The 12,240-nt window shown below is 36.2% G+C and overlaps 1 protein-coding gene across 1 annotated transcript in view; it reads right to left on the bottom strand.

The window, feature by feature from the left end:
• The window catches only part of LOC142336440 (uncharacterized), a 43,192-nt gene extending 34,841 nt beyond the window's left edge, over positions 1-8,351 (bottom strand). Inside the window, exons 1-3 of the mRNA XM_075385276.1 lie at positions 7,911-8,351; positions 1,833-2,032; positions 1,168-1,220 (exon numbers count right to left, since the gene is read on the bottom strand). Of these exons, the coding sequence (XP_075241391.1) occupies positions 1,168-1,220; positions 1,833-1,972 (193 nt within the window). The 5' untranslated portion in view covers positions 1,973-2,032; positions 7,911-8,351. The remainder of the gene's footprint in view (positions 1-1,167; positions 1,221-1,832; positions 2,033-7,910) is intronic.
• Positions 8,352-12,240: the final 3,889 nt, after the last annotated feature.

Raw genomic sequence — 12,240 nt, 5'->3', positions numbered from 1 at the left:
TTGTTTGGGGGTGTACTGTCGGCAAATTTAATCAAAGTAGACTAAAGTAGCTTATTTCGTGCTGTTTTTTATGAAAAAGGCTAAATTTTGAAATGTTCATCCAGATTTTTTGACCAAAAAAATTAACTTAAAACAATCAACAATGCTTGTTCGTCTTCAAAAATAAAATAAACGACACTATTCTTAAAAACTATAGCAAATTTTAGCAAAACTGACGAAAATTTAGGCAAAAATTCCGGAAAATGTGAATAAAAACAACGTGAAATCACTCTACTTTTTTCAGAAGTTTAAACCTCGATAACTCCCTGTAGAAAACGAAAATTAAAAAAATCTTTTTAATTCCATATTCTACGCTGGACGAGCTTTCTAATGATACCAGTCTCAACTCTCTACGATGAATATATCGATCGGCGAAAATTCACGGAACAAAAAAAAACCCATTTGAGTATATAGTTCCTCCCCCCTCAAGAGGGTCGGAACAATAACAGATACCGTCGATTTGATTTATCACTTTTTATTATGTCTTTCGGAAATTTGTCGTTTCACATATTTATCATTCAGAAAAATTAAAAAATTGCACTTTAGCGCAGTGGTTAACGAGAGCGAATGTGAGAAATTCATGGAACTTCAAAATTAATGGGGAAAAATGCCCAAACAAAAAAAGATGTGCCTCCGCATAAACCTCCTATCATTTCTATTAAAGCAAATAGCTATGGAAGAAATTTGCAGAATAATTTAGCTGAATGATTTACGCAGCTGAAAGACTTAGGGCCTTTAAGTTTGTTTTGTAGATAAAGTTTTACCAAATTCAAATTCATTTCGAAAAACTTTTCAAAACTAGCTCTAACATGTTTCTTTCACATTTTCCGGCCTATAAGTGCATTATTTCATCGCAATTCGCGGTCGCACAGAATACGGAAAATACACCAGAAATTGAGATAGGAAGATCTAGAACGCTGGAAGGAATATTAAGTTACAAGTTGCAGAGGAATTTTACAAAATTTAGCGGTTTTTAGTGCGTTTCTTACCAAATTTCAACATCATTCAACTTTTTTTTTGCATAATTGTCAACTTCGACCAGACGAGACTCTCAAGTGCACGAAAACTTGATCAGAAAACAATGCATGCTATCAAAAATGAAAATAAAGTTGTTTACAATTTACATACCTAAGAAGACGACCATCATCTCGCAGTTAGAAGCATTGGCAATGATGCTGTTTCTAAAACAGAGATCAAAACAGTTAGATAGTTCAGAAAAACAATCAAATTGTTAGGCATAAGTATATCGTATAAAAATAACTCTCTGGTGAAATATATAATTTTGTTCTCCAAAGAGGTTTCCTTTAAACCTTAAACCTCCAAAATAGGCAATTCAATTAAAGAATTAGAGCAAACCATTGCCAGTGCCGGCCTCTTTTGCGGTACCTATACTCCCATACTCCCTGTAATCGGAATTTAGAATGATAGAAGATAAAACTGATGTAAAACTAAGTCTATGCGTAACATTTTGCACTGTTATGGTTTGCTACGTTACGATTCAAAAAAACTAATCCAAATATGTCTTATCACTTAAAACACGGACGAGCTTTTTCCAAGAAGATGCTCATTGAAGCCCAACCCTTATATTTTTGACGCTGGACTCAGTCATGTACATTTCCTCATCTAAGGCGATATCTCAGACTGGCCTGGGAGGGTGAATGTGTTCGGCGCATTTCTCACAATATAATGCGCTGAAACGTGCTCACATCGCGACCCAGGAAAGATCATGCTTGGAATCTCAGTAATCGTACAGGAATCCTTCATCATAAACGTACAACGTCATATTTCCTCACCTGAATTGATCTCCGGGCATCATTTGGGTGCAGATGAATGTTGAAAATCCGCCTTTTTTGCGCAATAGTTCATTCAGCCGAACGGCAACTGGGCCCATAGTGCGCACACAGTGGGAGATAAACACTTGCTGGAATTCCATTCTGTCACTTCACCCAATAAATTCAGACCCGGGTGAAATAGTGATGGGGTGGTCTGCAACCTGCAAGAATAGTGATGTGATCAGGTTTAAATTTACAAACGCAATGTTTGTCTTATTGCAAATTTGACAAAAATATGTTTGTTTTGTACATCTGATTTTTGTTTTTTAGAGTTTGTATAAAATTATTTTCATTTTAAGTATTTCGAAAATAATACAATATACATTTTTTAAACAAATATTTGCAAATCATACATTGCGAAATCTTTCCAGGGTGAAAACAAAGTCATTACACGGCGCCTTTTTGCATTACATGTGCCATAATCTCAAAAAAACAGGTAGAAGATGCGGTTCGAGCAAATTATGAGAACTCGACCAGTTCGGTTGTCGTCAGTGTAATTTGTAAAGTAAACATTGCGTCCGTGTTCATGCTCTAATATCAAAGAATTAAGCCAAGACCTTTTTCTAATTTTTTTGTACTATCGTCAGAATTTTTTATTCCGATCTCACATATAAGGAATAGGTGCAATGTATTGAATATAGACAGAGAACAGCCGCAAAACTGCATTTTTTGTACAGTCAACTTTGGCTTTTAATGTCGTAGATAAGCTTTCAGTGTGAAATGAACTGTAAAGAGTTAACCACGTCTCAGTTTAAGTTTTCACTTCACCTACCTTTTATTTGAGAGCAGAAAAAAGTGAGAGTATAAAATTTTCGATGGTAATTTGATCGCGTACTATCTGCTTCTTCAATGAAAATTAAATTGCTGAGGATTAATCCATGTGATGATCTTTTTGGTTGTTTTCGTTTAAAATTCGCGCTATTCAAAAACTGATGATCATTGTTTGCATCCTTGTTTTTTCCGACTGGATTAATTGTTATAGAAAACAGATGGGGTAATTGCAGAAAAATGTTAAGTAAAGAGCAATCTAATTAAAAAATGACAGGGCATTTTAATTCCTCTAAAATCATGCAAATTTTGTCTTTAATTCTTTGCAAATTTAACAGTGACTCCAGTTCTGATAACAAAAAGTTCGCTCTAAAAAATATATCCATTCAATATTTAAACTAAAAATGTATATTTTTCCGTTCAAATGACTGTGTATATTTTCTGTAGTGTAAATGATAAATAGCCCAGACATCTCAAAATCAGTTGACAATTAGAAATGCTCAAAAAGAAAGTACTTCACTAAAATCGAAGGAATGTTATTAAACATCCATTGCACAAACTCACAATTAATTATTCGCGAAGTTAACACAATGAAGTTACAAGCATGCAGGTTATCGAAAACATTTGCGTGAACGTTACAAACTGAGCACCAGTTGGCGAACTTTATGACTTTTGTTTTTCTGAAACATTAGTTTTCAGTTTTTGTTTTTTTGATTGCCATAGTCTAGGTGTGTGAGAAAAGAAAATTTTTCAGTCAAGGCACCAATTCCAAAATTAACAAAATTGCATAAATTTTATTTTAATAAGCTGAGTTTTCGTAGTATTTGTTTTCAACGCGTAGAATCTTTTCTTTTCTAAAAATTATGATTGCTTGCAGCCAAGCAAACTATTTTTCAAAATCCATTTAGCTCAGCAATGGTAAAAAAAATAAAATACAAAAATACAAACATTAATGAGGCTAGCATAATTTGAAATCATTAAAATTGAATTCAATACTTCAACTATCACTAGTTCTGTCAAACAATGGTCGATATACTGAATTAAAAAGAATCAAAGACCAAATCTTTACACAAATTAGCTGCATTAAACTCTGCAATTTACAGCGTACAGTTAAATTTTAAAACGAACGTCTAACAGATTTTTTCATAAAATTTTTTAGATACTGGTGCCCGCACCTTCACACTCTCAAATGAGTTTCACCTCAATAAAGAAATTAATGAGAATTACTGCAGGTATCAATGATAAATGAGGTCGGAAATTTCACAGCCAAAAATTTGAAAATTCAAAATCGATCAATATTTAGTGATTTAAAAAGGAATTGAGGTTATTAAATTCGAAATGATATTTATCCAATAATCATTTCTCGACTCTTAAATGCAGAAAAAATAGTAAAAACCGTGGAGTTGTTTCAAGTGTATTTGCTTAAACTTCAAACGTGAGCAACTGACGGAGAAGGAGAAAATTGTGGACACAGAATAAGAGAAAGTGATGAACGGAGAACGGACTCAAGTGATGAATATTCATCTTCTCTTAGACGTTGGTTCTAATTGGTTTCTCAATTTTGTATTTTGTTTTTTTTTAATGATTCAGCTTTTGTTGTGACTGAAAACCGGTACTTGACGTTGTGTGCTAACTTCAGTTTGTTTATTCTAACCGAGGGCATTCCAGGCTGAGATGTTTGCTCGAAACTGTCAAGATCAGACCATTTTGAGACCTTTGACCATTTGGCGCTCAAAATTACAGGGCAATTTTGAGCGCAAGCATCTGATCAGAAGCGGATTGGCGCTTTTGAGTCTTATCAGTGCCGGATTTGAGCGCATTTGAATATGATCATAACCGATTTCGAGTGCAATTGATTTTAACCGTAACTGGATTCAACCACGCTTGAGTCTAGTTATAAACGGCTACGAGTGCAAGTGGGTCTGATCATAAACAGTTTGTGCGCAACTGATTCTGACCATAAACGGTTCGTGCCCAGCCGCGTCTGATCTTAATAGCGTGAACGCAAGAGTGTGTGATTAAAAACGCAATTGTTTCTGATGGGATTCGATTGCATTGTTTTTTTCAATTTTTTTGTATTCTTTCTGAGAGATGTTGGTTTTGCGACAATAAATCAGCGTTTTGATAAAAGGCTCATTTAAAATCCGGTGGCCCATTTAAAATCAAGACCAAGAAATTCAGCTGATAGCAAATGCCAGTACCCTTTCAGAATTGGCACTTCTTAAGTATATTACTGCAAACATCAGTTTTTATAAAAAATATTGTATTGTAGCAAAAAACGTCTGGCCATAAAAAGAATTTTTTGTGATAAGACTATTTCGAGCGCATTTAAGTCTGATCAGAACCATTTTTAAGCGCGTTTGATACAGATCACAAATGTAACTGGTCCTAATCAACAACTGTTCGAGCGCAAATTAGTCTAATTATAATGAGTTAGGGCGCAACTGGATGTCATCAGAAGCGATTCCGAACCCAAGAGGGTCTGGTCAGAGACTATTTTGATCGTATTTTTTTATGTTGTATTTTTTATTGAGAGATCTTGTTTCTTCCATGAGGCAACAATAAAACCGCGTTGTTCTGACCAGAGACTCATCTAAAGTTCGATGGCTCTGATCAGAACCAAGGGAACTTGCTGATAGCAACTGCTGGTCCACTTTTATGGATTTTAATTGACTGTAGACCGAGATTTTTCTTATGAAAAGCTGCATAGGTTCATCTTTTGAGTAAAACGTTTGAACTTATAGTATAGCTGTGATTTTGTTCGCCACTTTCTGGTGAGCAGAGATGGTTTTCATTCCCCGCTAACTTGATAGCGGTGAAGAAAATATTACACCAAAAATCAGTTAGCGGCGCGAAAAAAATGACCTCTAATGTTTTTTGTGAATTTAATGGTGAGTTTCTCAAGACTTGTGGTTTTTAGCATTAAATTTTATAAACTTATTTACTTATAAATCTCAATTTTTATGAAAATTCACCACAAATCTCACACTTTTTGGGGATTTTTAGCGGTGACACCACGAGCGGGGAGTTTGATCAACAGTACAATTGAACGTAGTTGGATCTGGTTTGGAATGCATGTCTTTTTGTGAGCACTGAAACTGTCGATCGCGCTTGAGTCTGACAGAGGTATTCGAACGCACTCCAAGCGCACAGAAACTTTCAAAAGCAGTTGAGTACTTCTCAAGGGACTTTTCAGAGGCACTTTTCAACTAGGATGGTTAGATCAGGACCATTGTGAGAGCACATCTCAGCTTGGGATTCACTCACCTGTCAGTTGTTAAAGGAAATAAAGCTTTTTTTGTTTTTTATGTCGTTAGTTTCTGACTTACAGGAAGTAAGATAATAAATAAAAACATTTCAGCTTAAGGTTTGGTATTTCGATCAAACCTTGTGTCAAGAAATTATTTTTCCTCTCTGGGCTTTCTACGGGGGTGCGAATGGAAGATTTCGCAAATTAAGTGTCTTTTTAAAACCTTTTTGTCAACCCTTGGTACTCTTATTGTGGAACTTTCGGGCAGAAAAACAAGAAAAAGAAGAAAAATTAGACTCACTTGAAAGAGTTATAAAGTATTGTACCGATAATATAAAATAGACAAGATAAATGTTTGCTTATAACGCTGTGGCTTTAGATATGAACAACGTACGAAAAACCAAAACGACTGATGTTAATTAGTTTGTTTTTAATCACGTATGCAACTGCATTAAATTGTTAAGTTTTAACATAATAATAATAAAATTAATTACTCAATGCTTATGTGGCTTTGATATTTAGTTCATGAATTGACGCGGCTTGTGTCAACAAAACTTTTTCTTGTGACTGCACGCGTTTTGAACGAAGTCAGTTTAAAATATAGAAATGTTATCATTTGACTCATAATGAGAGTTTAGATGCTTACTTCCCAGGTTTTGGTCCAGACCTAAATTGAGCTATGATCAGACCCAATCGAGCGCACACCCCTGTGTTCCCAGACCGAAATTACAGGGTCTGGAAAGCGGTTCGAGCGCACAATAGTCTGGACCATGGTCTGATTTCGGTCTGATCAGAGGTCAATTCGGTCTGGACGGTCTGATCATAGTCTTTATAGTCTGGACCATGGTCTGGGTTCGGTCTGATCAGAGGTCAATTCGGTCTAGAAGGTCTGATCATAGTCTTTTTAGTCTGGACCATGGTCTGGGTTCGGTCTGATCAGAGGTCAGTTCGGTCTGGAAGGTCTGATCACAGTCTTTATAGTCTGGACCATGGTCTGGGTTCGGTCTGATCAGAGGTCAATTCGGTCTGGAAGGTCTGATTTCGAGTGGATTATTTTTTTTCAATTTTTTTGTTTTTTTTATTGAGGGATGTTGGCTCTCCCAAGAGGCAACAATAAAGCAGCGTTCTGATCAGAGACTCATCTAAAGTCCGATGACTCTGATCAGAAACAAGGAGTCCAGCTTATAGCAAATGCGGTCCCCTTAAGAGGAAATTTTGATTAACTGAAGACCACGACGTTTCTTGTGGAAAGCTGTCTAAGTTCATCCATTGAGTCAGAAATAAGAACTAAGGGGTTTGGTAAATAATTTTTTTTCTCAACAGTTAGGTTTCGTTTTCATTAGCAATATTTTCAGAATTGGCTTTTCCTTAGATGATTTTAATACTGCAAACACCAATTTTTTATGAAATGAATATATTATAGCAAAATTTAAAGTTTGTTCATAATTAAAATCTTTCTCTGATCAGACTATTTTGAGCGCAGTTGAGTCTGATCATAGTCTGATTAAGGTCTGGGCAATGGTCTGAAATTGAGTCTGGACCATGGTCCGAAGATGGTCTGATCATAGTCTGTTTATAGTCTGGACAATGGTCTGAATTGGGTCTGATCATAAGCGCACTATAGTCTGGACAGTGGTCTGGGTTCGGTCTGATCAGAGGACATTTTGGTCTGGAAAGTCTGATCAGAGATCATTTCGGTCTGGAAGGTCTGATCAGAGGTAACTTTGGTCTGGAAAGTCTGATCAGAGGTCATTTCAGTCTGCATAGTCTGATCATAGCTCAATTTGGGTCTGGACCTAAACAATGAAAGGTCAAAAAAGAGGAGTTGGAGGGTCAACGCTAGGCTCCTTGTCTAGGTCTAATCTGGGTTCTAGCCTATATTTGAGGTCACTTAGAAAAAAATAAAAGGTGTGATAAGAATTGTATGAAAAATACAAATAAATATAAAATTAAAGTTTAGTTCTCAATCTAAAATAGGCAATAAAGTCACACAATTGCAACATTGAAAATAGTAGATTTACCTTTCAGTACGTGTTTCGGGCTCTTTGGAACAAAATAGATCTGGTTTCAAACTAACAACCGGAACCCATTAGCATATAAAGGTGCCAGCACTTTCACACTCTAAAGGAATCGACCAAAACAACCTGGAACAAAGTCGACCGGAGACTGGAGAAGAATAAATTGAGATTTATTGCAGGTATTAAGAATAGTTAGAGTTAGTAATTGTACAGTTGAAGTCTTGTTGTTTACTCAATCAGCCCGCATAAACAACGCCGGGCAAACGGACACGTTTTAGCATATGAAACCTTTCGAATGTAAATATTAGGGTGCAGAGCAAATGTTGCGTAATAATTTTGCATTTCAGTTTATAGAATGCTTAAATTGTTCATTTGAAGTAGTTATTCATTTCACATATTTTATAGCGTGCTCTCACTTGTGATATTGTTCGGTGGTTTGAGCGCAAACAAGAGATATATGCTATTTTGCGCAAGATATTTAAGTAAAATCAAATTGAAGCTGAAACTAGAGTGTCATGCAATCAAGCAATTTCATCTTGATATAGATTATGACACATATGATCTATATTTTAATGTTATGGTTTATATTTAATGTTAGAAGTTTGTCCTTTAATTCTATCTCATCATAGCCCCAATTCTAACATGCTGTTCTCGCACGTTAAATCCCTGGAACAATCAACATGGAAACTATTCAAGCCTAATATGAAGCTAAACTTGTTTATTTATGAGAAATTGCATTGTTTATCAGCTCAGCTAAAGTTGATTATTTTGATCGAGAACTTTTTCAAAATACAGCTCGAAGAAAGAAAACATAAGAAGCAAATTATATTCTTTTCAAATCAGACTATATAAGAAACGTATGGGAAAATTTTTACAATTAACGGTCATTGCAAAAATAACCGACCAAATAAAAATCTTGCATAGGGTTTGTTCGCTAATATTTTCTTGAATCTTGAATCGCGTTCCGTCAAAAACTTCTTAAGAGTTTTAAATTTTGGCAATGTTGTTGTCATACGGCAATGGATACCCTTCACATATCCATATCCGTATTTAGTGCAAATTACATTATTTAGTTCCATTTGAAGGGCAAGTGCTGTTCTGATTTCAGTTAAGGTTACTTCCTCCCATTTTTAGTAAAGTAATGTCTGTTCATACTGTCTATGCAGGAAATTCATTTGTTCATACTATAAACAAATCTTAAAGTTGCTTCCATGTTCGTGATTGAGTTGAACAAACCTTTTTCTTAATTTGTAATCACTTAAACTCTCAGTCTCCCATTTGCGGCTCTAGAATTCAGTTCAACTTAAATCTTGCAAAACGCTTCTCAATTTAACTCGACAAGTGTCAAGTAAATTTAACTCGACAAGTAACTCGACAAGTAAATTCGACAAGTGCCAATCGCACCGCGATTGATCATTCTAGATATTAACAACTCAGATATAAGTAATTAGCTCTCCAATTGCGGCGCAATTGCCCACTTCGATTTGTAATCGAACATTCGCAACTCAATTGGATCTATCCATCGCAATTGAGTATAACATGGCGCAGTCAGCAGCGGACTCTAAGAAGACCCCACTTCACATAGAGGCATTTTGGGAAAAGCCGGCAGCAACACCTCCTCTGACGTGGGACAAATGGACACACACTGGAAACTAGCTCTACTAGCTAAAGAGGGAATCCAATTAGACAATCTGCTAAACGATCCTCCAGCAACAGTAACTTACCCGCCTGAACCAACTTATGAAGAACCAGTAGAAAATCATACCCAAGCGACGGAAAGAGATCGGAAAGTCCGTAATCAACAATTGAAAGTAAACTGGCAAAATCGTTGTAAAAAGTGGAGGAGATTGGAATATTGTGTGGAGATAAGCCGTGGGGAATTTGCGAACAAAAAACGATATCGTTGTTGTATTTGAGTATTGGAACGGAGGGACGACGAATTTTCAGGAGTAAACACCCCCACTTGCAAATAGAGAAACAACCTTTCAAAGAATTGTGGCAGGCAATGGAGGATTCTTTCACATAACTTACGATCGCTTTGTTTTCTATTCATGTAAGCAGCAAAAAGGAGAGTCGATTGAAAGTTTCTATGGTCGTCTCATAGAACTAGCGGAAAATTGTACCCTCGGTAGTGAAGAAACTACCTTGATTCGCGATGCATTCATATTGAATATGATTGATCATGAGACTCAAAAAGAACTGTTGAAAGAAACAGTCGAGCCATCCAAAGCATTGGAGATAGCTATACAAATGGAGATGGGGGCGCAGAATCAGCAAAAGATAAACCAGAATTTGATATCAGGCACAAACTCTGTGAATTCATTCAACAGTAACCATATACGTAATCGCAACGCGAATGCTCAACAAACCAAGCGAGATTTCACACGATACGCAACTGTGCCCCAGAATTACCAATACACAAGCACTTGTATGAATTGTGGCCTTCGTTGGAGTCATAACCATAAGCAGATTGGTCCCGCAAATGGTAAGAAATGTAATAATTGTGGCATTATTGGCCATTTCGCAAGAAAATGCCGCAAACCGAAAAAGTCAGAGGGACAAACACAGAGAGCCCAACAAGCGAATGTCAATGAAATTCACCAGTCTCCCAAAAAGAGTGATGATGATGAATCCGTAAATTTCATAACAAGCTACCAACAACTGTATGAACAGGTGTATGACTCAAACTACGACAGCGATTCGGATGATTACGTGGCGGTGATTTCGTCTGACTCGGTACATCAACTGGAACCACTAAATGTAGAGGTAAAACTGGGAGAAATTAGAGCACTCGCAATGATTGACTCTGGAAGTGCAGTTAGCATAATAACGGAAACTTTTGCAAACAAATCCTCCGAACCACAAAATCTGCAAAGTGGACGGACACGAAAGAAAGAAGGAACTTGAAAACTTTTGCAAATGAACCCATAAAAGTTCTTGGACATTTGGAAACCACAGTAACCTACAATCAGTGGAAAGATAGAGCAGCAATGTTGACTGTGGTAGAAGATGGGCATAGAAACATAATCGGGAGGGACCTTTTCACAACCTTGAGACTTGCGGTGGTACAACAACAACCAGAAAATGGTAAATGCGTTAATAACATTAATACCTCTACATGTAAAATTAAAGAGACAATCGCAACGCAATTTCCTCATTTAGTATCAAGAGTTGGTTTGTCTAAAACACATGTAGCTAAATCAAAGTTTCTTCAAAAGTTCACAGCAAAGCATCAAAAAGGTCGACGTGTTCCGATAAATCTACAACCTAGAGTGTCGGAGTAATTAGAGAGATTACAAACAGAAGGTCATATCGAAAAACTATCTAGTTGCTCTGACGAACATTTCATCTCCCCAATCGTTATCACAGTAAAGAAAGACCAATCAATAAAACTCGCATTAGATTCCAAAGTATTAAATAAAGCAATACATAAAAATAAATATCAAATGCCCAATATTGATATGCTAATTGATACAATATCACGGCACTTTACCAACACACAAAACAGTCAACAAGCGTATTTCACCACATTAGACTTAAAGTATGCAAATAGCCAACTAAAATTACACCACGACACAGCAAAACACTGTAATTTTAACATCATCTGTGGAGAATCTACTGGTACATATAGATTCAAAACTGGTTTTTATGGTCATACAGATATGCCGGCGGAATTTCAGAAAGCGATGGAATATACAATTATAGGTCTACAAAACACATATTGTTTCCTGGACGATATCATAATCGTCAGTACCGGCACTGAAGCAGACCATTTGGCATATGTTTTCAAATGTTTAAAAAAGCTAGATGACGATAATCTAAGAATTAATCTCCAGAAATGTCATTTTGCAAAAACTGAAATTGAATGGCTAGGCTATAAATTTACATAAACTGGAATTTTACCCCTAGAAAGTGAAACTGCAGCAATATTAACAATACCACCACCCACGACACTAAAACGCCTTAGATCATTCTTAGGGTCAGTACACTATATTGGTAAATTCATACCACATCTTGCACAATTATGCCACCCACTTCGACCACTTCTCAAAAAATCAGTGAAGTTTATCTGGACAGAAAAACTCACAAAACATTTCAATCTGATTAAAGAAAAAATTGCCAATGGCACAGAAAATAGCCATTATAACCCAAAACTTGATGTCAGAGTCAAATGTGATGCCTCTCGTTCCGGACTGGGAGCGGCATTGGAGCAAAATTCACCAGACGGTTGGAAACCAATAGCATTCGCGTCATGATTCCTCAATTCAACAGAGGAACGCTATAGTGTTAATGAATTGGAGTTATTGGGAATAGTTTGGTCAATTGACTTCTT

The sequence above is a fragment of the Convolutriloba macropyga genome, chromosome 3 (genome assembly GCF_964194025.1).
Source record: "Convolutriloba macropyga chromosome 3, txConMacr16.3, whole genome shotgun sequence".
NCBI classification, from domain to species: Eukaryota; Metazoa; Xenacoelomorpha; order Acoela; family Convolutidae; genus Convolutriloba; species Convolutriloba macropyga.
Note: the sequence above shows the minus strand (reverse complement) of the source record. Positions and strands in the feature narration are given on the sequence as shown.